The sequence below is a fragment of the Aristolochia californica genome, unplaced genomic scaffold (genome assembly GCF_029961685.1).
Source record: "Aristolochia californica isolate CCGP_79_NKW_82.1479 unplaced genomic scaffold, dmAriCali1.0.hap1 SCAF_1, whole genome shotgun sequence".
NCBI lineage: Eukaryota > Viridiplantae > Streptophyta > Magnoliopsida > Piperales > Aristolochiaceae > Aristolochia > Aristolochia californica.
In genome coordinates this window covers 58,885,267-58,910,653 of record NW_027181770.1, presented here as the reverse complement: position 1 = coordinate 58,910,653, position 25,387 = coordinate 58,885,267, and the positions used below count along the sequence as shown (strand labels likewise).

Below are 25,387 nucleotides of genomic sequence, written 5' to 3'. Positions count from 1 at the left end.
CGGACACAGAGGCGGCCGACGAGCAGCTGCGACGGCGGTATAGACGCCAGAGAACAGCTACGACGGCGGTAGAGGCGGCGACAACAACCGATGGGAGGGGTCGGCAGTGACGAGGGGGGAGGAAAATTTTTTCCCCCCCTCACTCTCGCTCCCGCTCGCGATCCCGTACCGATTCATGCCGATCCAACTCATTTCGAGCCGGCTCGCGAGCCAACAAACCGAACCTAGCTTAGGTCGAGCTCGGCTCGAGTTCGAAAAATGACGAATCGAACCGAGCCGAACCGAGCCGACTCGCGAACCGGCTCGGCTCGAAGCCACCCCTAGTTGGACCCGTCGCTGGTGGCTGGTGGCTAATGGCAGAGCCATGCAAGATCCCGATCGGGGTCGAGGCAAAAGGTGGAGATTATTTAGGTCCGGACTGGTTTGGGCGAGGGCTCTTATGATACCTCAGTCAACTTTCTTAATTCCTAATATCCTCCCTCATTTTTTGGTGTTGTCGATGGGAGCAGATGAAAAAACCCAAGGAGCTCTCCCTTTCATTGCCGATCTTCCAGAAAAAAAGGGTAAAGGGTGTTTGAAGCTTGATCGTCCAAAAATAGAACACGAGGAAAAGTGCAAGAAAAAAAAATCAAGCCTGCTTTTGATGTCAAATTATCCTAGAATTATCGACCTTAGTTTATTATTATTATTTTTTTCCAAAATTTTAAGAAAAATTAATAGTTGTCACTAACAAGCCTTTAACGGTACCAAGGTCATCACTATTCTTTTATTTTTTTATTTTTTAAGTTTTAAATATAAATTGAAACTCAAACCTAACTTAGTTCGGGTTCAAATTCGGTTAAAATTTTTAGGTTCGAGTTCGATTCTAATTTTAGGTTCGATACGTAGCTTGAGTTTGAAGTATTTAGATCAAACTAAATTTAAACATATTCAAATTTGAGCTTGGCTCGATTCCATGTTTACCCTATAATCTTCTCCCCCTCCCAAATGACGTGTCAAAGGGTGCTATTCTAACGACCTTTGCCACGTTTATTTACCATTTTTGGATAAAAAAAAAAAAGCCCTCCTCAGGCCTAGAGTTGGTTAGGAGTAAGGGACATAGATACTCCAGCTCAGGTGATGCCTTTTCCAATATTATCTGGTCGGACCAGCGTCGGTCCTAGAGTTCGGCTGGCCTTCGGTCTTCAGTTTTACAACCGGAACCGTAGCGATTCACAAATAACTTGCTTGAACCGCGTTGAGATTAACTTCAGATCGGGTCCTCCACTTGGTCGAAAGTATCGGATCCGGTTCAATGTCCCCCACTGTCTGTGATAGAGTGATTATTTCCGCCATTGTTGGTCCTGAGGACTCGATCTCCCTCCTCTCCATTGTACCCAATCCCCAGAACATATCGAAGCTCAAAATTGCAGTTCTATGGCTGCCGCGACGAGATACTGGGTCGTGTCTCTGCCCGTCCAATCATCCGCTTCTTCAACATGGAGTCGTTTGCAGGAAGCGATCTCCAAACAGTCATTCGACACTCCCGTCTACAGGGTAAGAGATGCAAATTCTGGAAATGGATCTGTCCATGGCATGTGACATCAGCGATGCATGAATTCAATCATGACATTTCTAAATGCATTTTGGCATTTTTTGTGAATTTTGCAGTTCAATACACCTGATCTTCGGGTTGGAACCCTAGATTCACTTCTATCACTCAGCGACGATCTATTGAAGGTGCGATTTTGATTATTTAGTATGAAATTGTAAGTTAATTTTTTTCTATCGATTTTTTATGATTTATTCAAATTTTTGAAACATGTTGGATATGCAGTCGAACAGTTTTATTGAAGGTGTTTCCCATAAGATAAGGCGTCAGGTGGAGGAACTGGAGCGGGTATCGGGCATCGAAGGTAGTCCTTTGACGGTAGAGGGGGTTCCTGTTGATTCTTACCTAACAAGGTGATCTGATTTTCTTGAATTTGGTCTGAGGGTTAGTGAGAGGTCTTAATTACATGGAAATAGGTTTTTGGCGATTTGAAACTTAATACAGCGGTTTGTTTTTTGCAGGTTTGTATGGGATGAAGCAAAATATCCGATAATGTCACCACTCAGGGAGATTGTTGACAGTATCCATGTCCAAGTGGCTAAAATCGAGGACGATCTCAAGGTAACTAGATGCTGATTAATTGGAGTGAAGACTTGCAGGTTGCAGTTTTTCTACAGTCAAGAAATAACCCAAATGCTTTAATTTATTCAAATAATTAATTGGAAACGGATGAAATTACTGATTAATTGCATAGAATGGATTCTCTTACAGTTGCTCTCTCTCTCCCTCTCTCTCTCTCTCTCTCTCTTCAAAGAAGATTCATGTTTGAAGGTGCATTGAACAGTACAAAGTTTTAGGGCTAGTTTACTGTAAGCATCAGTTGCATGATCCTTCATGGAGTTTTTTTTCCTTCTTATGTCATTCTTAAGATTGAGATAATACAAATTGTTGGAATGTATTGATGTTGGCCTCATTGAATGGATTTACCATCTAGTCAATCAAGGAAGAGAATTCTTGAGTCGGTGAGCCAATTTTGTGTTATGCACCCTTTTGGATGGATGGTGGATAGCTGGGTAGGCATTGATGCTGGAATGGCTAATATGGAGTCTTCCTTAAACTAACGCGTTTCAGGCAGTTAATGTGAAATACTAATGGGCTAAAGTCTCTTAGTATCGGTCTTAGGAAGTTCTACCATTGTTTTATTTCATCACTTTCTACACCTCTCTTTTTCTCAATCACATGATGTTCTTAGGTTCATCAGCATTCTTAACTGAATTAACCATCTTCCCTGAATGTTTCTCCGACCATGCCATCTAGCTTGCTTTACAGGCCCCATGCCATGCAAAGCAACATAGAGATTTGTAAACACAGGAACCTGATTAGTGACAATAGTCATCATCATCATTCACATGATGATTTCTATTTAAAAGTGTCAGTGCTTTTCTCCTCCACTGGGTTAACACTTCTTAATTACAGTATCGCATTGTCCTTAAGAAGCCAGACTAAGGTCTCCACTTTAAGCTACAAATTTAGAATCAATTTTGCATTTTTTGATGACCATAAGAAAAAGGATTCCATTAAGAGGCTCCCAAGCAATTGAAAGTACGAATATTCCTGGTACAACTTTACAAGAGGCAGGCCTGTAAGAAAAGGATGATACATGTAAAGAGAAACAAATCGAAGTGGGAGTGCCAATACTGAATTGCTGTCAAGTCACTCCTTCCCTTGCAAGTGCATTGGCTGTGCTATTGACAATCCTAGGGGTAAGAGACCAAGTAATGTTTAAGTTTTTTACAAACGTCCTTGATTTCATAAAAAAAGGTGCTAGGAAATGGCCAGGAGCACATTCCCCTTTGTCCCAACTAATACCAGCATAGAGTCCCATTCCATGACAATTGGAGCCTAGAAAAGTCAGCTTTAGAGCTGAAAACCCTGGACGAGGGCTCTCAACTCCACCATTGTAGCATTACACTCACCAAAGGGCAAAGAGTAAACAAGAAATAACACACTTGATGAGTCCCTATAACTTTGCCACCTTCAGCCTGACCAAGGTTACCTTATGAGCTACAAGATCAGAGATGGTGAAGTCAATTGTGGTGATGATGTCCTTCCATCATCTCCTTATAATTGAACTTGGGGAATGACAGATACCTTGAAGTTTGCTTGCCCGAAGAAAACACAATGGAATGTTGCTTCAATGATTTTCTTCAAGGACTTTTGTTTACCCTCAAAAGTCTGTTGGCTCCTTTCTTTCCAAATATTTCATATTATGGTAACAAAAATTAACATCCAGAGATTCTTTTGAGTTGTCCCCCTAAATGCTGAAACTAATTTTTCAAGGAGGCCATACAAGGAAGAGGGAAAACATGATTGCAAATAAAAATTGAGAAAAGCAGCACCCCACCCCAAATCTGCCCTAAAAGTGAACATTGGAAAAAGAGATTGTCTATGGTCTTGGTGTCCTGGGTACAAAGCTTAAAAGTTTGGTCCTCAATCATATTTCGCCTCTTATGAAGTTGATCCACAGTAAGAATTTTAATTTTTGTTATACACCAAAGGAAGTGAATGATTTTGGGGGCATAGTTTTTGTAGACGGTGGCTGCTGACACCTTTTGCTTAGGTCGTAGCCACAAACAAAAACATATTGGGAAATGATAGTATATGACCTGGAGGAATCTTTTCTCCAAATCATAATGTATTCTCCCTATCTGGGTCGTTAGAAAATTGAGAACTGCAAAAGCCTTATCTTCTCTTCAGGCCCTCCTTAAGTTGAAGTCCCAACATTTTGAATTGTTCACAAAGTTATAAAATTTTTTAACTGAAATATCCTGATCCCTAGCAAGTTGAAAAGTGTGGGATAATGCTTGCTAGATTCTGTCGCCCTACCCGTGTATGTGGTCTGATGTGTTTTCTCTTTTGCAGAAAATTTCCAGACTCCCTTTGACGTTGAGATTTCATTGTTAAAATTCACAGTTTCCATGTGATTGGTCCTTGCAGGTTCGAGTTGCTGAATATAATAATGTACGTAGCCAGCTCAATGCGATTAATAGAAAACAAAGTGGAAGGTTTGTTGAATGGTTCTTTGAATAGCTCATAGCTTAAGCATTTTATTTCAATTAAGTCTCCTGATAGATTTTGGTTGCATGCTAGAAATTGCCTTTGGCAATTTTTATTTTGTTTTAGAAACATTAGATTCTTCTCCTTTGTGTCCTTATTTATGTTGGATTGTCATTCTTTCCTTAATTTGAGTTAGGACTGAAAATATCTCTTACTTATTTCAGCTTGGCTGTTCGTGATCTTTCCAATTTAGTGAAGCCGGAGGATATTATCACATCAGAACATTTAGTGACTCTCTTAGCTGTTGTTCCTAAATATTCTCAAAAACAGTGGTTATCCCAATATGAAACATTAACTACCCATGTGGTAAGTCCTGTGTTTTTCACTGTAATTAACCTTTTCAATAGACAGTTGAGGACGATTTTTCTACAGTTTTTCTTGAAAGTGATCTCAAGTACAGCATGGCACTGTTGTTTTAAATTTTATTTTCTTCTATAGTTTTATTGTGTGGATAGACGTGAGTGCTTTTGTTTGTTTTAAATTTATGTCATGTAATATCAAGCTGTGAATCATTTACTACTTGTTTTAAGGTATTCATTTATTTGGCCCCAAAAAATATTTGATAGAATATAATTCTGTTGGAGAGTTATATGCTACTTGATTTACTTGATCCAAGCTTGTTTCTGTTACAGTGACCAATTATTTGAGAGAGATTTGATATTACTGTATTTGAAATGAACCAACACAGTGAGGAGCTGCTGATTTGTTCAATCTACTATAATGTTTGCATGGTCGTGAGATTCAGGACTTCTAAAGAAAGTAAATTTTTAACAGGGAATCATGAGCCCATCTGTCTTGTTTGAATTCTGGGATTTTCTATTGTTTCATTTTAAACTTTTTGTGCTTAACTGACATGCTGTAAGTTATCCACTCAATTCTAGGTTTTCTTTGGATATGATATTTTACATCTTTTATCTTGCTAAACTGTTCTTGTCTTTCAGTATGTTTTCTGTTGTGAGGGTGATTGTTTTCTCCCATTTTTTAATTTTTTATTCACTTACTTCCTAAATTTTAAATTTAGTAGAACTTTTACAGGTACCAAGGTCCTCAAAGAAGTTGTATGAGGACAATGATTATGCTCTGTACACAGTAACATTATTTGGTAGAGTTGCTGACAACTTCAAAACAAGTGCACGTGAAAAGGGATTTCAGGTGATTTTCTGTGTAAATTTGTTACTGTCGAATTACCACAATAGGTTTAAACTATATCTCATCTTAGTGGACCTCATGTTGTTTGAGCTTTGTGGTAACTATATAAGTGTATAAGTGTGCTTTGTAAGATGAGAATCTCCTGGATTACTTTCTGCATGATTTTAGCAATGCATTACTAAAATTGGGTCTCTCTTTGATTCTTCCTGTCCTCCAGATTCGTGACTTTGAATATAGCCCTGAAGCAGCAGAAAGTCGAAAACTGGAATTGGAAAAATTGATGCAAGATCAGGATAACATGAGAAGCTCTCTCTTACAGTGGTGTTATGCCAGCTATGGAGAGGTACAATTCATATGAGGATGACTAGTATATATAGAGTGTGATATGCAGTATACAATACCAATATCATGTGCAAGATTGATTTTCTAACGTCTACGAGAAAAGGTCAGATTTGGTGCCTCATGGTAGGGTGGTTAAGACAACAAAGGTTTTGAATTTGTTGCTAGTGTTAGACCTCACAGCTATGTGGTTTGCATGGTGGCAATTTTTATTGCATATCATGCAACTATCTGGTTTTGAAGAGATCAGTGTGGTGTCTATCACTTGATATAGATTATTGCTCTCTGTATCAGCCAAACCATCCGATGCATTTCAGGCTTTGGATGGGTGGTATGCATCAGTTTCCAAGATGGTAAGACATGCTTACAGCATGTATCAGTGTGCACATCTTTGTAGAGAATTAACCACCAACGTGGTACTTCATGTTTTGAAGGTCTGACACATGAAAGTCATCGTTATTCTTTATCTGCTTCCTGTTTCTCTTGGCATTACTTTTGTAGTTTTAATCTCATGGAAACTTGGAGGTGATTTTAAAATATTCCTCTATATACCTGAACTTGGCAGGTTTTCATCTCTTGGATGCACTTCTGTGCAGTGCGTGTCTTCTCTGAAAGCATTCTAAGATATGGCTTACCACCGTCGTTCTTGGTAATCAAACTTGTCCACGATTCTTTATGGAAAATACATTGGATTGTCGGTTTCATAGAAAATTCTCATGTCGGTCACTGCTACCATATTTTTGTTGAGAGACTCGGTTGCAGTCAAAATCTCTTGCTATCAAGGTGGCTCACATTTTTAGTATCACATGGCATAAACTAATTCTACATAATATGATGGGGACAGATATTATCTTAGTTTTCTCTCTGATGTCTGTCTCCAAGTTGTGTTAACATTCTTCTTATGCTTCTTGAAATTGATTTCAGGCGGCAGTTCTAGCTCCATCTGCAAAAAGTGAGAAGAAAGTGCGCAGCATATTGGAGCGCCTCTGTGACAATACAAATAGGTAAATATTATGGAGCTTATGGTCCTTTCCGTCTTTGTTGTGCATTTCCGGATGGGTTTATCCAGAATTTCAGTTTGATTTTGTCTGTGTTTTTCTTACAGCATTTACTGGAAATCAGAAGATGATGTGGGAATGGCTGGTCTAGTCGGTGAATCTGATTCTCATCCCTATGTCTCCTTCACAATAAATTTCATTTAACTGGGAATGCTTGCAATTTCTGTCCCTTTAGTCCCGTTTTAGAGGGGAATTAATTTGTAGCCTACAATAATGATGGACAAGAATTCGGGAAGTGTCATTTTTCTGTATATTAGCAATGCTTATGCAATTCTTTTGTTTATCCATATTTGGAGGTTTTGGTACTGGACATCCAGCGTGATTTGACGTATAATCTACACTGTCAAATTTGTATTGTAGGAGCCTATTTGTGCATCATCTAATAACACTTTTGGTGTGACAAATGATCAAACTATGCATTTTGTTGCTGCAAATATAATATCTGGGGCGCAGTGGACAGAGTCTCTCACCTTACTGAGACAGATATAGCTCAGTTTCAAAAATCATAATTCTCAAGATTGTAGTCCGGTTTCATTATATTTGAAAACAAGCTTCACCCTGTTCTTGAGATGTATGTCGGTTGATCTTTTGTGAACCTAAAATTCAGGTTTACACGATTTTCACAGAAACTCACGGGAAAGGTTTTCCTCCGTGTTCATGATCCTCTTGCCTGCTTATAATGTGTTCAATGCTTTTTCTTTTCCCTGTTCAAACTTCAAATATTGAATTCTGTACCGGTCAAAAGTCGGAAAACGAAACTTCGTCCATTCCGAAGTCGTTTGGGATTCCTTTGATGGCGGCAACAGAGAAAGGTGCCTTTACCAGGTGCAATGAACATAGTACAGCCCTTTTGTTTCAGTTGAATAAAGGCTTGGCAGAAGAAAAGACCAGAGAGTCAGGACTGGAGGATCCCTCCCTAACACCTGCAGGTTCTTAATACTTCCGTGAAAATCATGTTGTGCGTGGAGAAACCTACACGTAGAAATGGTGCTTGTCTCCATCCATGTACCCGTATCGAGGTGACTTGTTGATCCAACGTATGGTTGCAGCGGAGGAGACTCGTCGTTGCTGGAGGAGAAGTCAGTGGGGACCAATACAGATGATGAACACTGGTGTAAGTAGCCTCAGAAATTCAAGTCCATTCATTTCAGTATTGTATCAGTACAGGCAAGTAACATGGTGATCGGCAACTCACTATGCTCTAGTTACCTGATCTTGACCAACACTACCTGTTTGATAGTTTGTCCATGTCGATGAAAATTGAAACGCAGGACATCTCTTCTATAGACTGAGGAGATCTGTTTTGGGTTAGTACCAGTACATGGTTTTGACACCAGTGTCAGAGGGCTGATTTGGTGAAAGAGCATATCCCTGTCCCTCTGCGTTCACAGTTCTATGCTACAAAGGCGAGGCAATTGTAGATAAAAACATTTTAATATGAGTTTTTCTTTTATCTTCCGCTTGATACTATTAGCATTTGATCGGGCTGAATACTACCTGTTCGATAAATTGCCTAAATGGGTAAAACCTGTGCTTTATGCGGAAGAAACGACTAGCCCGAAAGACCTGTAGCTGTAGATTGAGTGAATTCTTTCTGGGTTGTTTCCAGAATATAATACATGTTAATGTGTGCTGGAGAGCAGACTTTGACGCCATTAGAAACATAAAGCTTATAAGCAAATACTAGAACAAGGTTCATCAATCACCATGAATGTGCATCGATTCCTCTGGTCTTTTGAAGTGAGTTGTCTATGAACTTACGACGAGGCAGTGTGTAATCTGCAATAGGTATATCTGTTATTTCAGGTCAGACGTTCTGAGCTGTTCGTAAACTATTGATGAAATGAACAGAGAATTTCGTGAATTTGGTCAAGCTGATCAAGTGGGAGGTGGAGTCATGGGTTGTCTGATACAGTTTTACTGGAGACGGGAGGGTACCCCTTGTCTGTGCAGTGGAAGCAGGGGAGGGAAGTCAGGCGTGTACGTGCAATTTGTTAACCAAATCACGAAAACCAGCTAACTCAACCACTATTTTGTCTTCTCAAATTTCAATCCAGAGAGATGATTGGGTCTAATTCGAAACTAGTTCAATGACCCAATCTGGACCTCTGATGACTCTGTTCCAAATACATCTCTTGGTCCCCAATTTTTTTGTCATTCCGCTGGTCTTGCTGTAATCTCTGATCGAATCCCACGCATAAAACAAGTTCATCAGGCAAATTGGCAAACATGGGCGACCTCATTATCACTCAGAACAAAATTTGAAGAGCATTCTGATCGTTAAAAATCCAACTTGCAAGAACCCTGGCTAGAACTGCTTGGCACACTGTCCCCTCAGAGCCTTTGCTCATCTGAAAGCCAAAATTTGACTTTCAAACTAGCAACTTGGCTCGAGTTTGAAGTCCTCGTGTTCTGTCTAGACAGTCTCGATGATATATATTCTATTTGCATGTTTCTCAAGTTGATTGTTGTACCACGCGCCGTGGGCACAAGTGGTCCAATATTTAGATGTGAAGAAATGAATATTTTCCTTTTGTAATTCCTTTGGTTTATTTAAAACACAGGACAGTGATGGTTCCACTTCTTAATGTCAACTGGTCATAGTTAAAATATAAATAAAAAATCAATGAAAATAAATAAATAAATGTAGTTCATAGTTCATTGAAGGTATCTCTCAAATAAATGAAAACATTTATATTTGGGGCACTTTTAAACATTATTATCTATCACCTACAGTTTCATGCATAAATAAGTGCCCCCCATGTCACAATGTGACATTGCATCTTCATAGGGAACAAAGCATTGCACAGACGGAACTGAAAGATCAAACAACCCCAGACTTGATTGAGGATGGTCCCAATTGAATTGCAGCCGTTAGAGGGACAAGAGTTTAATTTGAAATGAAATATTTCAAAGCCCTTCCAATCCTGACTGTACAAGCGTAGGTATCATATTCATTCACTCATTTATAGGCCATCAGAGGCCCTGCCATTGATTTGTCTCTTTCTTATTGCCTGTTATGCTCAATATAACAATGTTCATCAAGCTTAAACATGATAAGTTTCATGAACTAATCTCTGCCTCTTCCCCATTGAGAAAGTCCAACACTTGATGGTCCACCTCTCACCTTTCACTTTCGTCTTCCTGTCACTCACTTTGAAACTGTTCTATTTGGCACCAAATTATAGTAAAATCGATCGAAAAAACACCTATTTGATCATTTATGATTGAACCCATTAGTTACTTGCATCCATTTAATATGATCATCGTCGTAAGCTACAACTTTTTCTTGCGTTTTATTGCCTATGCCGAGTAAGAGAGGAGAAAAGGAAGGGACATGCATGTGGGGAACAGTGACCCATCTATTTTAAGACCACCCATCCCTCTCTACAAGGTAATGAAGGCACAATTACATTAAATCAACGTCCTCTTCACCTTCCTTACCCGCCTCTCTCTCTCTCTCTCCCTCCCCTTCTTCTCTCACCCACACTACCCCAATATCACCAGACAAGAGCGACAGATGGAGTGAATACAGCACGCGCCAGCCATGAGGGGGTGCTCCTGGGAGGAGGGCTGGCTGCCCTCCGCGGGCCCCGCCGGCCGAGGCCGAAGCCTGCACCGCCCTGCCAGTCCTTGTCCGCGCTGCCTTTGGTCGTCTCTTTCCGACGATCATCAATGAATTTGATAAACTCCTGCTTCTTATCCATTCGCCAAACAAAACAGGAGTTGGTGTTTGTTTTCCATTTTGTTTTTTTGGGTGTTTTTAACTTGTCCATGCTTCAGTGCTAATGGTCATGGAGGGAGAGACCTTCCCGTGTCCCCATTGTTTTCTACTACTGTCATATTCAGGGGGACAAAGGGAGGCGACGTGTGCCCCTCTCTGCCTCTCCGGTGGCTTGTTTCTTGCCGTCGCCGACCTGGTGGTCGCACAGTCGTTATCCGGTGATGCTCATATCTGGGTTCTGAAGTAGCCTGCTTTACCCGAGCACAAAGATTGGACTCAGGCGAGTCAGCAGAGAATCGCTACGTCAGCCTTCTTTTTCCACGTGGCTCACTCTAAAGTCCACAACGTGGACCAAACCGTCTTTTTCCAGGCGCTTCTCCAAATTCCCCCGGGGTAAATTTGGAATTCGGGGAAGTTCGAGCGTCTACGTCAGACTATGATTGAGAGTGGAAAGTGGACCGCGGTAAACGTGGACGTCTGGGTGGGCCCAGGATGGGATAACGTGTAGGCGGCAATTAGGGCGATGTTGGAGCTGAGAGACCATAAAGCTATGGAGGGAGAAAGGTTAGACGTAGAAGGGTCGAGAGACAGATTCTAATCCGAGTTAACCCAAGGGCCAGAGTTAATTCGACGAGTTATGAGACACAGTTTAAAACCCATTAACTCATAAAAAATTATTTAATCTGTTTCGATTTTTCTTTAATTGTTAGAGAAAATAATATTTACAAAAATTGAAATGAGATGCTTCTCCTTCCAAGAGCTACTGTTTTGGCTAAAAGCCACAGAACCCAGAAAGCAGCACTTGCTTCTAGAGGCGTTTGATGCGACCAGTGCTTGCAAAGTGATAGAAGACCCCAAGATGGTGATCCGGTACTGGTCTATAATTTCGTAATTCTTTCTGCATCTTTAGTACTTGATAGCTTTCCACTTATCGGGTAAAGTGATTTGGCTTCTTATCATTTGATAATCCACCTTATTAGCACTTCTGCGTAGAGTTTAGATCCTGCCATTAATCATGAAGAACAGTGATGGAATTATCTAATCAGAAGCACTGAATCCGAACTGGAAAGTGGAAGGGACCCAGTTAATTATTGATATGATGGAAGCAAATTGTGGTTTTGGATAATCAATTCCATGACTCCTTGTCTGTCGGAGTGATGCTTCCTGGTGTTAAACCAGATTTAAATTATCTGATCAATGTGCAGGAATCTTTTGCCGCGAATCAGAACTTGGAGATGAACTGAGATAAAACAAATGGGTAGGACCCAGAGCAGTTGTTGGCATGACAGAGGCCATTTCTTCCAATGTGAAACCCAAGATGATTGTCAGCTGTTAACTATTTCGGTTCGTGATCTGCTGAAAGAAAAATATAGAGCAGCAGCATCATTATCTTCTAATAAACCCAAGTATGCTTCTATGTCGGCTGATATACCTCACTTCAGCGTCCTTAAAACTGAAATTTTTCTGCTTTTCTCAATTGTTGTCATCTTTGCCGTCTCACTTGTTACTGGAAGTTAAACACTGTAGCCTGCGTTCCAGTTTCCACTGTAGGAGAGGGAATCCCGTGCGATGCACTAGAGTGCCCCTACCTCCCTTGACGAGACATGCATACGGATGACAGTATGGCTGGTTTAATGGAAATCCATCATCTACCGACTCAACTCGACGACCCACTTCTTCCGGCCAAATATGGGTTTCTCATTTATCTTGCAGGGTGGGGATGGGTTTTTCCAATGAAAAACCTGTGCGTTAGGAGTGGAGCAGAAATGTCCTATTAAAAGTTCAGCTCTTATGAAGATGAAGGCGAGAACAGGGGAGTAACAGAGAAGAGCCAAATCTACTGCGAAGATTATACTGTGACAACATGAATGATGCACTCTCACCAGTGACCTGTATTAATCTCGAATCGCTTTTGCATTTATTCGTGTGCTTGTTGGAGGAAAAGATTGGCTGAGACTAGGAAGTCTGTTTCAAACTTCTAGGCCAGTTCTCTCATTGGAGTCTTTTGTTCTCGAGGCTGACTTCAAGTAGAAACGTCGCTCAACCTAGGAAGACCTCTAGCAGAGATCAAAATTTGACCTTTGTGTTGTTGAGTGAGACTTTGTGGAATCAGACTGGGGAGGATCAAATCTATTCCAACTGACTCTCTGTTTCAGAGAATCTATAAAGAAAGTGTTTCATATATATATTTTTTTTTACTTGGATTGCCTACAGCCCTTCGAGTTCATTCAGCACCGCAGAAACAAGTAAACAACAACATAGAAAGAGACCCATGAGGTCTTTAACAGCCAACAGCCAACAGCCAACAGCCATGATAGCTACAGAGACTAGCAGTCATATCAATTATCAACAAATTTTTAATATTATATTTCTTACAAACTTCTCTCTTCTACATGACGGCATCTGGGTGGAAATTACACAGGGACTAGAAGAAGAAAAAAAAACACTACAGCAGGGCAGAAAAGATTATCTCATGAGTTCACCCATCCCAAGTGTTTGAGAAAATGTGCTTGAGACCCACAAGTCAACAAGGGAGCAAGTAGGGATCTTTGAAAGATATTGGCTTTATTTGGTCGGTTGTAAATGTCTTCTTGTATTCTCCAACTCCTTTCTTCATCCCGTGTCGGACAGCACAAGTTGGACAATTCAATCTGTTCTTTCTGGCACTGGATCTGACACCCGGGTGAAGGACCCAACTCCTTTGAGGTGAACTATAATCAAGAAACTTTTCAATCTATATGGGTTTCTCACCCTCTGCTGATGTTAGCCTCCTGACCTTCTGCATCCAGTTCAGAGAAAGAGTGAGACCAAGCGATCGACATTGATCAAAACAAGGAAGAGAAGTCCACAAAGAAATAATTAAAAGACAAGGAATTCTTACAGTATCTGGAGGTGACTTTGATTTTACTCTTCACAGGAAAGAACACAGGTTGTTGTACCCAGCTGGATTAAGAAAGCTTTGTCTTTGCCCTCCCATGTCCCATAAAATATTGGCGTTATCCTGAAAAGGACATCTGCTGCTGTTAGCCAGAAAGATTTTATATTCAGATTTTTAAAGCTCTGTCTTCAAGGGGATTAATGTGTCCTTGACTTTATTATTTCTTTGAATACCTGAGAGAAAGCATTATGACGCCCCTGCCCAGAACCAAAAGCAGAAGTATTCTCTAGTAAAGGGTAGTTATTTGCAGCGGAGAAGGAAGTTGCTGTTGAATCTGCAAAAGTTGTCTGAAGGGTGTGATTGGACAGTTGCAGAGATGGCATTTGAGATGGAAGGCTCCTCACTTTCTGAAAATTTAATGCTATAACATGTAAGAAGACCTTAAAGAAACTATAGATATGAGACAGATAAAAAATATGATCACATGAAGATGGAGATGTTGTTACCTCCGAGATAGGCATGTATTCATCTAAATCCACAGACCCGCTAAAGTCACAGAAGACAGGATTCACTGAGGCAAGCTTCATGGAGAGGAACTGGCCAGAGAAAAAAAAACTCTTATGAGCAAACAACAACTTAAAGCTACATAAAGCTACATACAACACTGGCGATCAAACATATTTCAGGTTGAAATCTACCTCTACTTGATTCTGCAGGGACTGAACATAATTGATTATTTCATCCAGCATAAGGGCCTTGCCAATCACCTGTTCATCAGGGACGTGTCACATGAAACTGCAGAATATTTCTTTCCCTCCCTTTGTCAGGTAGGGGGACAAGCGAAACCGCCATATGAAGATGAAGGAATAAACCTCACCTTGTCACAACCAGGAACTAAACCTTGCAGAAGCTTCATCCGCTCGCTTATCTTTTCTCTTCTTACCTGAAATAATCCAGCCATGAAAGGAATAAGGGATTGAAACTGATAAACGACGACCTATCCGAAAAAAATTGTATGAACTGATTTAAGTACCCTTTCAGCAAGGCTGTGGCTGTCCGTTGCTTGACCTCTCCTGGCTCTCACATGAATGTAGTCATTTGGGGGCTCTTCGGAGGCCTTTTTTGTGTTTTTCTTATCAGTTTTAGGCTTCTTGTCTTCTGCTTCTTTCGGCCTAGCATTGCCTTTGTTTTGTTTCTTCCCTTTCGCTTCCTTTCCCTCCTGAAAAGACCCAGGAACAAAAAAGAACCCAAATTCAGAGAAACAGAGAAGACCAAAAGGTGAACAGTAACTGCCACAATTGGCAGAAAATTGAGACGGTCTTCACTCGCCTCACCTTAGATTCAGCAGAGCTAGAGATATTCTGATCCCTGTTCTTCCTCTTTCTTTCGACAAGACTCTGGAGCTGAGAACGATCGCTACTGTTTTCCACTTCAACAACATAGGAAGAATCTGTCTTCTGTGCAATGCTAGATAAAGAATCCACTTGATTTTCATCAACGGGCACTTTCGTGGGATTTTCAAGGGAGCTGCTCTCGCGAAGAGCATATAGAGGATAGTAAGAAAAGGAGGCGGCGTTCATGCCTTCTTCCGGTAAACAAGCCATTTTCGTCGAGACGTTTGAAAGAACAAACGAGTCAAGAAGAGATGGGTGGTGTTGGTATGAAAAAGCTGCCATTTGAAGAGCTCTGAATTCAATTAGAAAGAGCAAAGAATCGACCAGAAGAGGAGAAAGGGAGCAGCAGTGGCAGTCAGGAAGGTGTCTGATAGAAGGTACAGACCTGGTTTAAATAAAGATGGTAGAGAGATCTTATAAGGCTTGCAATTTTCTTCACATTTGACTGGTCTTATCAATGTGTTTTTTTCTCTCCTTCTCTGTCCCACTTTCTCTCTCCTCAGCTTTTGTTTTCTCTATCTCCTGTCTATTTTGCTCTGTATTCGAGAAAATACATGTGGATTTTAGGAGGTTGGGGTATTAAAGAGCTCAACTTGTTATTTTGCTGCATTTTGGACTCATCTGTCTCCTTTTCATTTTCAGCTCTCTGATCCAAAGATAAAAAGCAGACTGTAAACCTTCTATATTTTTTCTTTTTTTCAAGTCAGGGAATCTAGAAAATGCAAGACATGATGGGACCAAATTTCATTTTGCATACTTGTATGTTTTTATGTTATTTCATTTCAAACTCCGAAGTGGATAACTAACCATTGATTGTCACCTAACCTCTTTTCTAAGCAAAAATCCCTTTTTAACTCACAGTGATCTCTAAATAATACATAGTTGTTCTATAGTTACCTGACATCTTATTTCCACTTCAACAAGACAAGACAGATCACTGTGGGGGGCTTCTTTTATTCTCACTAGTCTGAAGAATAAAAGAAAAGATAAGTGAAAAGCCCATTTCCTAGAGAAAAAGTAGGGATGATGTTATCTCTGGAAGAAGGGATTTTTTTGTTTCTCTTGAAAAGATGGTGAACAGGTGAACTCCCAGAGAGGGTTGCTCATCAATCTATGAGGGGGGGTTGTTCTCTGCTATGGTCTGGAAGCTCAAGAACAAGCTACTTTTCATTTGAAGTATTCTTCAAAGGCAACAAAGATGTCATTCAGAAAGTGACAAAACACATCAAATCAAGTGGTTTTCCAACCATTTTTTTTTTCTGTTGGAGAAAAAATGAACAGTTAAACAAAATAAAATACTCATATATTTTTTTCTTGGTGGTTCTCTCTTTTTCTAGATGGTGCTAACTGAATGACAAACCACATCAGAGAGAACTAGACATTGTGAGAATTCATGAAATGGTAAGGGTTTTGCCTCATATTGGAAGAAAACCCACCCTTCCTCCTGATAGATCTGCAGTCTTGTCTGGATTTAGCCAAGTAGGGAGGGAATAGTTGTCTTGTTACAACATAATATTAAGGAAAAGTACTCTTTATGTAATGAAGCAATCTTGCAGTTCTTCTCTAATCTATAAAAGGAAAATAAAAATTTGACTGATGGCATGATAAAACACAGTACTTTCCCCATAATTTTCTTTGCTAAACAGAGGAAGCTGGAGCAGATCCAATGTGGAATTAATATCTTCTTGGATGATGTTTTCCTTCATATAATTGACAACATTCCCATTAGATTTTCTAAAACTACACTTTCTTTTTTTCTGTTTCCCTTTTCTCTGTTAGAATAAATCAATGTTGCCCACAGCAGAAATGCTCACCACTGGTTCACATGATTTGCCCTCTTAAATTCGTTGCAGAGAGAGCCAATGCAGGGGTCTTATAAATTCCGTTCCTCGAGACCTGCATATTCAGGAATCATCATTCATTCACGACCCTTCATTCAATGCACTGAACACCACTTTCAAATTTCTTCACCAGTCTTTAACTGAATTAAATGAGAGCTGTTGTTGGGTAAGAAGTAAAAGCAACTAGAAAGTACCACCAAAGGTAAAAAGCCTCTGTCAGAAAAAAGAAAAAAAGAAAAAACAGAGAAGGAACAGAGAAAAGGAGAAAAGAAAGGAAATGAGAAATGAAAAGCACCTTCCATTTCTGTCCTTTCTGTACATTTGCTGTGAGTGGTAATTTTCAGCCGTCTTCAAAGGGAAAAAAAATAAAAAAATCAGAGTTGGGATATGATTTTGTTCATTAAAATTAATAAGATAATTTTTATAGTATTTTTACTTAAAAATAGAAATTGAGGTAAATCAATGGTTGGTAATATCATGTTATTATAATAAAATAATTTTTATGTGATAAACGATTATTTTTCTTCCACCTTAACAAGGTCTACTACAGTTGAGAAATAAGTGATGTTGCTCAGATTTTGACTGCAATTGGCCTAGGATAAAATGCAGAATGCAGAATGCTATCTATCATAATCTAGTTAATGAATGATCCAAATAAGGCCAACTTCGTATGAATATAAATAAAAAATTTCCAAACTGAGGTGTTTTCGACAGAAATTGACAAGTACATTGAATCTACAAAGGTTGAAATCGAACCCATGTTTCAAGGCCAAACTAAACATGATTTTTCCTGATTGGGCATGAAAGTCACGGATAACTTAACTAAAAGAGACATGGCTGGCACGAAGCTTTTGGGAAATGGAGACAATGAACATCTGTAACTCGCTTTTCACAGGGATAGCGTAAAGACTCGAGGAGCGGATGCCATTAAGTAAGCTTCTCCACACAGATGATAGGGATGTGATCCTCATCCAGAGTCTGATCGGCCATGTGGGTAGGCATTCTTGCTACTTCAACCATTGAAGGAACCCCATAGCTTACATCTCCATTCCTGGTGCCAGTCGTATTCCAGAGAAGTCATGTCTGCATGCATTGTACTCTTGAGGAACTTCCTCTGAACATTTGAAATTCCTTCATCGCTCCATACTTCGTGCCTAAGATTACTGAATGGCTTACTGTAATCAGTATCCGCTGGTTCCATTATCAACACGCAGCAGCACTCATATTATTTTCCACCTGTTCACAGTTGAGCTGGTTTTACAACATCTGGGCAAGACTGTCACAACTGTGTGGTCCTTGCATCAATTGATTGCTCCATCCTCAACAGACCTGGCACATGGATTGATTGTACTCTATTACAATTATCAGGCAAGAAATCACTATCCAGTCTCCATTTCACCTACCAAGTTGTTGTTTCAAAGAGAAACCTACAGCTGCCAACAGGGAGAAGAAGATACAAGGCGGGAAGAAGATAGGTTTGCTAGTCTTAACCAGTCGGTTATAGATTATATCCATATAAAATATAAAATCAACGATCACTGGCATCGGATTCTCAGACCTTGTCGGGGCTTTTTCTCAGTGGACATTTCTCAAATAACTGACAAGCAGTTTAGAGAGGACCTCAGTTGCAGAAGACCGGACTCTCTTCCTAAACTCTGTTAGTGTCGCAAAGAAGCAGCTGATGTGAAAGTTCCCAACCACCTCAACAGATTGCAGGGAGATTTCTTTTCCTACTTTCAACCAATTAGAAATAAAGCTCAACATTTCTCAAAAAAGTCAGAGACACACTTAAACTGGACATGCTACTCGGTTAGAGGTCTGGTTCAGTTCTCCTTCTCTCAAGCATTCTTCTACTCCCAAACTATACTTTCAGTGGGAACTATCTCAGCTGTCAGCATTAATTCATCATGCACTTTACTGTTGCAGCAGTACAGGCACAATCCCACTATGCCATTTTTGGGAGCTTGACAAGGTTGACGCTTTGCAAGCTCTCCAAACTCCATGCTCCTATTGCGGCCAAAGCAGATCAGGAAATGGTCACGGAAGTCGCCATTAAACTAGCCAAGCATTTCAGAAAATAAAATAAATGGGTTTGGTGGTTTTCTTTGTCTGAACACGAATCTAAACGTGAAAATGTTCCCAAAGTACGCAGTAACACAAATGGGTTCTGCTCATGGGAACTATACATCTTCAATATTCAAATGACTCCAAACTTGTTTCGCTTCTGTTTCTTCGTCTACATGCTTCAAGTTAAATAAATGCATTAAGCTTAAAAGATCTTTGTGCATGTCAAATAATTCTTAACCGCGACCCTGAAAACGTGCTACGTTCATGGATGGATGCAGACAAAAATTGGTCAAAACAACAATGGGATTTGGAGGACCCCTCCATTAATTAATCCCAGTCTTTAAACACTGTTGGATCGTAATTTTTCTCCTGTTATTTCTTAAAAAAGGAAACGTTTTCTCATTTGATGGCAAATAGAATGAACAGATGCAGGAATTGAAAAATCAAAAGATAAGCAAGTAGTAGACAAATCGAAAGTTTAGAAATAACTTATGAAATCTTCCAATTGAAAAATCAAACTAAAACCCCCTTAAAATACAGCCTTCTTAGCTGCAAGAAGAAAACGACCTCCGCTGCACGCCACAATAAGGCCAAAATGGTTTTTGTCTTCAAAATCTAACTTTGGCCCACTTACGATTGAAATGGCCCTGAATGCCAAAAAAAAAAAAAAAAAAAAAAAAAAATTCGAACTGTAGTTCAGAACTAGCACTCAAATAAGATAAGAAAACTGCTGTGTCATCTCATGGAAGCTCCAACTTTTCAATTGTGATATTTCTGTTCAAAATTGCAAATTAAATTCAAGATAAAATTGGTGGCGTTCACACTTTTCAATTTATGCATGCAACAGCAATGGAACGACTGATTGATTTAACGTAATCCGTCCTTTCGGCTCTTGAAATTTAATGTTATCTTTGATTTGAAAAGCAAAGAATCTCGAATGTCAAGTTGGAGAGATCACTTATCATTCCTTTGTAATCTTATGTATTCGAAGCTGGCGATGGTTGTCTCCTTCCTGTAATCGAACAATGGAAGTACATCATCATCTTTACAGGATAAGTTTAATTTTTTGTCTGATCAAGGAAAGACGTGAAGCTCTAATCCATGGCTTCTCATCCTTGTCCGATAACGAAAATTCGTCCAGTTTCAAGGTTCAGAATCGGGGGATCACGTTCAAATCTCTAGTGAACGTGTCCACCAATGGAGAATCATCAGTAACTTCCCTCTTCTGACATCTTGGTTTCTTTCACAGAGAACCTCAAGCTTCTGTTCCATCTATCGTTTCACACCTTTCGAAAAACCAAAAACTGAGCAATCCGGACGTCCGTCTCCGTTCGATTTCGCGGCACGTTCGTATGTCGATTTTTGCAGATGGAACGACGACAACCGAATCAGTCTGAAATGGATGGAAGGGTGGAGGCGGCGAAGCCATGCGAGTGAAGCTCGACAGGACTGCCGGTGTGGATTTAGTGAGACGGGGACTTTATGTGACAGGAGCTTCCACGTACGATTGTCTTTGTCCTGTTCTCCGATTGCACCAGAGTATGGTCTTGGAGGTTGCGAGAGAGACGAGAGAGATATGGCAGACTTCCACCATGAATAGGACAGTCCTTCGTGTCTTATCATTGTCGACTTAGACAATGTCTAATGGAAACGTGAATGGCAGTGAAAGTAAAAAAAAAGTAAAAATTGAAGAGCCTATCATTAGAACTCTGGAAGGGATTGCTAAGAGTTCTTCCAAGAATGGAGTGTTTCTTCTATTTTTCTTCTTCTGCTGCAATCATCTTATCCTCTCACTTGAGAGTTCTTTCCTGTCTTTCGGTTTTTGGTTGTGACGGGCTTACAAGGATGGGGATCCGTCCCCACCCGTATTGGGCCCTCCGACAACTTGATTTGGGAAATTTGTTAGAATCCATCGCCACTGGGACCAATTATGCTAATTCTCAAGTGGCATTTGACCCAATGTGAGTGGATAAATTACATTCCGATTGCGAATCAGTCTCTGAACAGTGTAAGAGTAATTTTTTAATTTTATTCTTTGTTATAAAGTTGCCTGAGTTCCATGCCTTACCCTTCTCATTCTCTCTCTCTCCAGTGCGAGCCCCGATCTCCCTCCTGCTCCCCCACCCTTCTCCCCTGCGCTGCGTTGCGGACCCTCATCGCGTTCCGCACGTCAGACTCGGTTTTGTCTGTCCCTTGTCGCGCGGCTGCTTATTTATCAGGTATGATAATTAATTTTTAATTAAATTTTTATTAGAGGCTGGAAGGGGGATGGCGGTGCCTCCCCCTGTCCCCAATCCTCTGTCTTTGTCCTTGTCCCTGTCCCGGGCCTCGGCAACGATTTTCTTAGAAGCTTTCCGCTCAGGATATATGATAGGACAGATAAGAAAGAGGAGAATAGTAGGAGGTTTTTTGAATCGGGGTAATTTCAGATTTTTTTTTTTTTTTCATTCTGTGTCTATTTTCATTGGAAAATAACCTAAGGCTGAACGCGGTTACGGAGTTAAGCCCGTCTTCGTTCGGAATAATGAATTAGGGCTGCTCCTCTATAATGAGTCCATAAATCTCCAGCACTCAACAAAATAATGAAATACGTTCTGTATATATTTAGCTAAATAATTATGCTTCGGTAATTAAAATCCTTGAATTCGTGATTCTTCTAATAAATTATTGATTACTGCAGAAACTATGAGCGTTTTTTGGACATATTTAAGTATCTCTTCTTTTGGATTACATAAACTCGAATCCTCCGTTGGGGGAAAAATCCTTTATTTTGTGATGAATTTGGTAGGATAGTTTCATGAGGTTTTATATATGAATAAACGTAATATTAAAGTCTTTAAGTTTAATACATCCTCACAAAAAAATTTAAGCTTAAGTAAATCTTGCTATCCTAGACATGAAGGCATAATATTGTGGGACTCTCTTAATAATGGGAGATTCTTCGGGTCTGTTTGGAACCCATAGAAAAGAAAAGAAAATGAGAATTTGACCATTATTATTCAAAAAATAGTTAGTGAAAAGGAGAATTTGATCATTATCTTATTTTCACTAGCTATTTTTTTAGGAATAATAATGGTCAAATTCTCATTTTTTTTTCTTTTTTTTTCTTTTCTTTTCTTTTCCATGGGTTCTAAACAGACCCTGAGTAAAACTGTAGGGAAAGTGTGAAATTTAAATCAAATAAAAAAAATTATAAACTAAGAAATGAAAAGATGAGAAAAGTTGATAAACTGCCATATCGCCAAATGATAAAACGCAAATATAACTTTCTAACCAACTTAAAAGTTCATTACAAGTGACATCAAATAAAAATTATAAAAGTTGTTAAACTAAAAAATTGAGAATGAAGAATAAGAAAAACTTTCTTGTCATACCTAATATGTGAAGTCTTTTACTTGCGCAAAATCAGTGGCTCAATTTTTCCTTCTACTAAGCTGTTAAAAAGGGCTGTAGTCTATCTGTATATTTATATGAGGTACGGGCAACCAGGCCCTGCACCTACTTTTTATAATTGTTTTTTTTTTTTCGGTTGCTTGGGGCTGTTTCTCATATTTACAGAACTGCTATTGTGAGGTCCCTTCTAGTTATAAATAATTGGTGCAGGGCCTGGGGTAGTCTGTATGTGTATGATAAACATTATATGTTGAACACATAATACTTTGAATCCTAACCATGCTCAGGATTTGAACGCTTTGTAAGTGAGTATGGGGGAGTCAGTAATTGTTTGAAACACTGTCGCTTTGTTGCTTCTAGCTGTTTTATTGTTTATGAACACTCTTCTGTTTCAATGCCTTGCTCTTTTGATATAAAATTATTTTGAAAGTAATATAACCTAATATGTTTCAGTTCTATTTTGCAGAAAGCTTTTTATTTGTTCTGTTGTGTGTCCTACGTGTGAAAACAATTTTCGAAGTGATACATTTTCCAGAACAAGTAAGTTGGTAATCCATTTTGGTGAAGGACATCTTGAATAACTGCTATCTTGTAGCGTGTCGTTATTACTGGTTAACAATGTGTGCTTTGTGCTGAACATCCTTGGTCAATTAATGCAAGTTTTGTGTGGCTGAGTTTGCCTATATATGGGCTACACATCCATACCCTTTGATACCTTGCAACTTGCTAGGTTTTTTCTTCCTTTTTGTATCTGAAGTAACTTCTTCTATTATTTAACATAGCTCCCTTCAAAGGAGATTCTATATTTTTAATGTGTTATACTTTTTTGGGTGATCATCTGAACAATATGGAAGACTGCTTTCAGCTATATCTATAGAAGATAGACATAATTAAGCTGTACGTATAAGTAAAAATTCTACCCCTTCAGTAAAAAGACGCAAAGAACTCTGAAAATAGGAAATTTTACCAATCGGTAAAAAGAAGGCCAAATTTTTCATGATTGAATGAGTTAAGTGATGCTGAATTTTTCTTCTTTTCTTTGTCATCCCTTTGAGGACTTTCTCCTTGTCGTAAAATCCCTTCTAGCCTTCATTTAGAGAAGGAAAAACAAAAGAGCGCCAACTTCTGGTGGTTGACTTCTCTCTTGTCTGAAAGATTTTATCTAATTGAGAAATATCTAATCTCTCTCTACCTTGTTATTGTAGGAATAATGATTAAGCTTTTTAAGGTAAAGGAAAAGCAAAGAGAAATTGCAGAAAATGCCAATGGAAGGGCACCAGTCAAGAAGCAGACTGCGGGGGAATTGCGTCTTCATAAAGGTTTCTTTTTCTCTGAAGTTTCTACATAACTTTTTCTCCCATCTGAGTTGGCATTTTTTCTTATGGTTCTATACAGTATTAATAGTGCTTTAAACTAAGTTACAGGTTGAAATCATTATCGAAAGGAAAAAAGAAAAACAAGTTGAAATATCTACTGAGCAACTATTTTTATCTGACTCTTCTAGTTGTTAGAGAGAAGTCGAAGTGCATTCTGGTTACTTTTTTGTATGCTTTTTGGAGTTGATTTATACATATTTTAGGTCTGTAGAGCAACGATTATTTTGTATCTCAACTCGTTGCAATTGAGCTGCTTCTTACCTAATAGGCACCCAAAATGATCTTCTTTCTTAAGTCTTGCAGATATCAGTGAGTTGAACTTACCCAAGACAACTACCATAACCTTCCCCAAGGGCAAGGATGATCTTATGAACTTTGAGGTTACCATTCATCCCGATGAAGGATATTACCTGTAAGTGATCTTCCCTTGCCTGCCATCGTTTGATTATTCAGTTACAAAGCACGAGAGGCATTATTAGAGTCCTCTGTGGTTCACTCTTGACTTACTGAAATGTCGTCTTTCCCAGAGGGGGTACATTTGTCTTTACTTTCCATGTACCCTCTATATATCCTCATGAAGCACCAAAAGTTAAGTGCAAGACCAAGGTACCTTTTAAACTCCCTGAAAAAATAATCCAATATTTCAGTATCCGTTCCAAATTACGACTATAACAGAAGCTAATATTTTGTAATTTTTTTCCGCAGGTATACCATCCCAACATTGACCTGGAGGGAAATGTCTGCCTGAACATCCTTCGGGAGGACTGGAAGCCTGTCCTCAATATTAACACCATCATATATGGTTTGAATCATCTTTTCACGGTACACCCTCTTGTTCTTCCAAAGGTGGTTTTGATTGTTTTTTTTTTTTTCCCCTCCAATACCTGACTCACTTTCGTGAATGTTGTGTGGTTTCCAGCAACCGAACCACGAGGATCCCCTCAACTCCGATGCAGCTGCAGTGCTCAGGGATAACCCAAAAATGTTTGAAGCCAACGTGAGAAGGGCAATGGCTGGAGGGTATGTGGGGCAAACCTTCTTCCCTAGATGCGTTTATTTGCAGGCAGTGAGACAGTCTGCAAATAAAGGACTTCCACCATGACCCAACACCGATAAGTCAGTGCGCGCTTCAGAGCATGGTAGACAATGTCTGTTTGAAGCTCTGTTTAAATGCTCCAAGTAAACTCCTTAAGAAAAGGGCCCAATTGGAAGCTATTTGTCTGGTGTATCTAGTGTTAAGCGTGCTGGTTTTGTGCAATATTAGTGTGAATCGGAAAATGTGGATTGTCCTTCACCTGGTTCCCACTGAAAGTACATATTTGATGTCTATATTGCAAACTTCCATTTCTACCAAGTGCATCCTTGTGTCTTGTTTCATATTTTAGCTCAGGAGGCGGCTCTAAATTGCTCCTTAGCGTTGGAAGATGGTTGCTTCGTCACCTTAAGACCAGTGAGCTCGGTGAGCCTGCTTCCAGGTGTTTTCAAGGAAAGCAACGGTGGATGAGATGAAAAAAATGGTG

General features: G+C 39.6%; 3 protein-coding genes across 4 annotated transcripts; 2 read left to right on the top strand and 1 right to left on the bottom strand.

Moving 5' to 3' along the window:
• The first annotated feature begins 1,276 nt into the window (after positions 1 to 1,276).
• Positions 1,277 to 7,481, top strand: LOC137963597 (V-type proton ATPase subunit C-like). The gene is made up of 11 exons (XM_068810737.1): positions 1,277 to 1,536; positions 1,651 to 1,719; positions 1,817 to 1,944; positions 2,053 to 2,152; positions 4,529 to 4,596; positions 4,813 to 4,954; positions 5,684 to 5,800; positions 6,015 to 6,140; positions 6,702 to 6,785; positions 7,061 to 7,140; positions 7,242 to 7,481. Exons 1-11 carry the CDS (start codon positions 1,417 to 1,419, stop codon positions 7,336 to 7,338), a joined length of 1,131 nt encoding a protein of 376 aa, XP_068666838.1. The 5' UTR covers positions 1,277 to 1,416; the 3' UTR covers positions 7,339 to 7,481.
• Positions 7,482 to 13,252: 5,771 nt separating this feature from the next.
• LOC137963587 (basic helix-loop-helix protein 80-like) lies at positions 13,253 to 15,537 on the bottom strand. Its single transcript, XM_068810726.1, has 8 exons — positions 15,131 to 15,537; positions 14,830 to 15,015; positions 14,674 to 14,739; positions 14,495 to 14,563; positions 14,303 to 14,392; positions 14,030 to 14,203; positions 13,800 to 13,919; positions 13,253 to 13,697 (listed from the first exon to the last, which is right to left on the bottom strand). The coding sequence occupies exons 1-7, from the start codon at positions 15,470 to 15,472 to the stop codon at positions 13,830 to 13,832; spliced, it is 1,017 nt and encodes a 338-aa protein (XP_068666827.1). The 5' UTR covers positions 15,473 to 15,537; the 3' UTR covers positions 13,253 to 13,697; positions 13,800 to 13,829.
• Positions 15,538 to 21,192: 5,655 nt separating this feature from the next.
• On the top strand, positions 21,193 to 25,217 carry LOC137963574 (NEDD8-conjugating enzyme Ubc12-like). Of its 2 annotated transcripts, XM_068810713.1 has the most exons (7): positions 21,193 to 21,317; positions 22,958 to 23,031; positions 23,697 to 23,810; positions 24,171 to 24,279; positions 24,395 to 24,473; positions 24,573 to 24,689; positions 24,787 to 25,217. In XM_068810713.1, the coding sequence occupies exons 3-7, from the start codon at positions 23,702 to 23,704 to the stop codon at positions 24,967 to 24,969; spliced, it is 597 nt and encodes a 198-aa protein (XP_068666814.1). In that variant the 5' UTR covers positions 21,193 to 21,317; positions 22,958 to 23,031; positions 23,697 to 23,701; the 3' UTR covers positions 24,970 to 25,217. The 2 variants fall into 2 exon arrangements, with proteins under 2 accessions (XP_068666814.1, XP_068666807.1); XM_068810706.1 differs by lacking the exon at positions 22,958 to 23,031 and having other exon boundaries at positions 21,247 to 21,317.
• Positions 25,218 to 25,387: the final 170 nt, after the last annotated feature.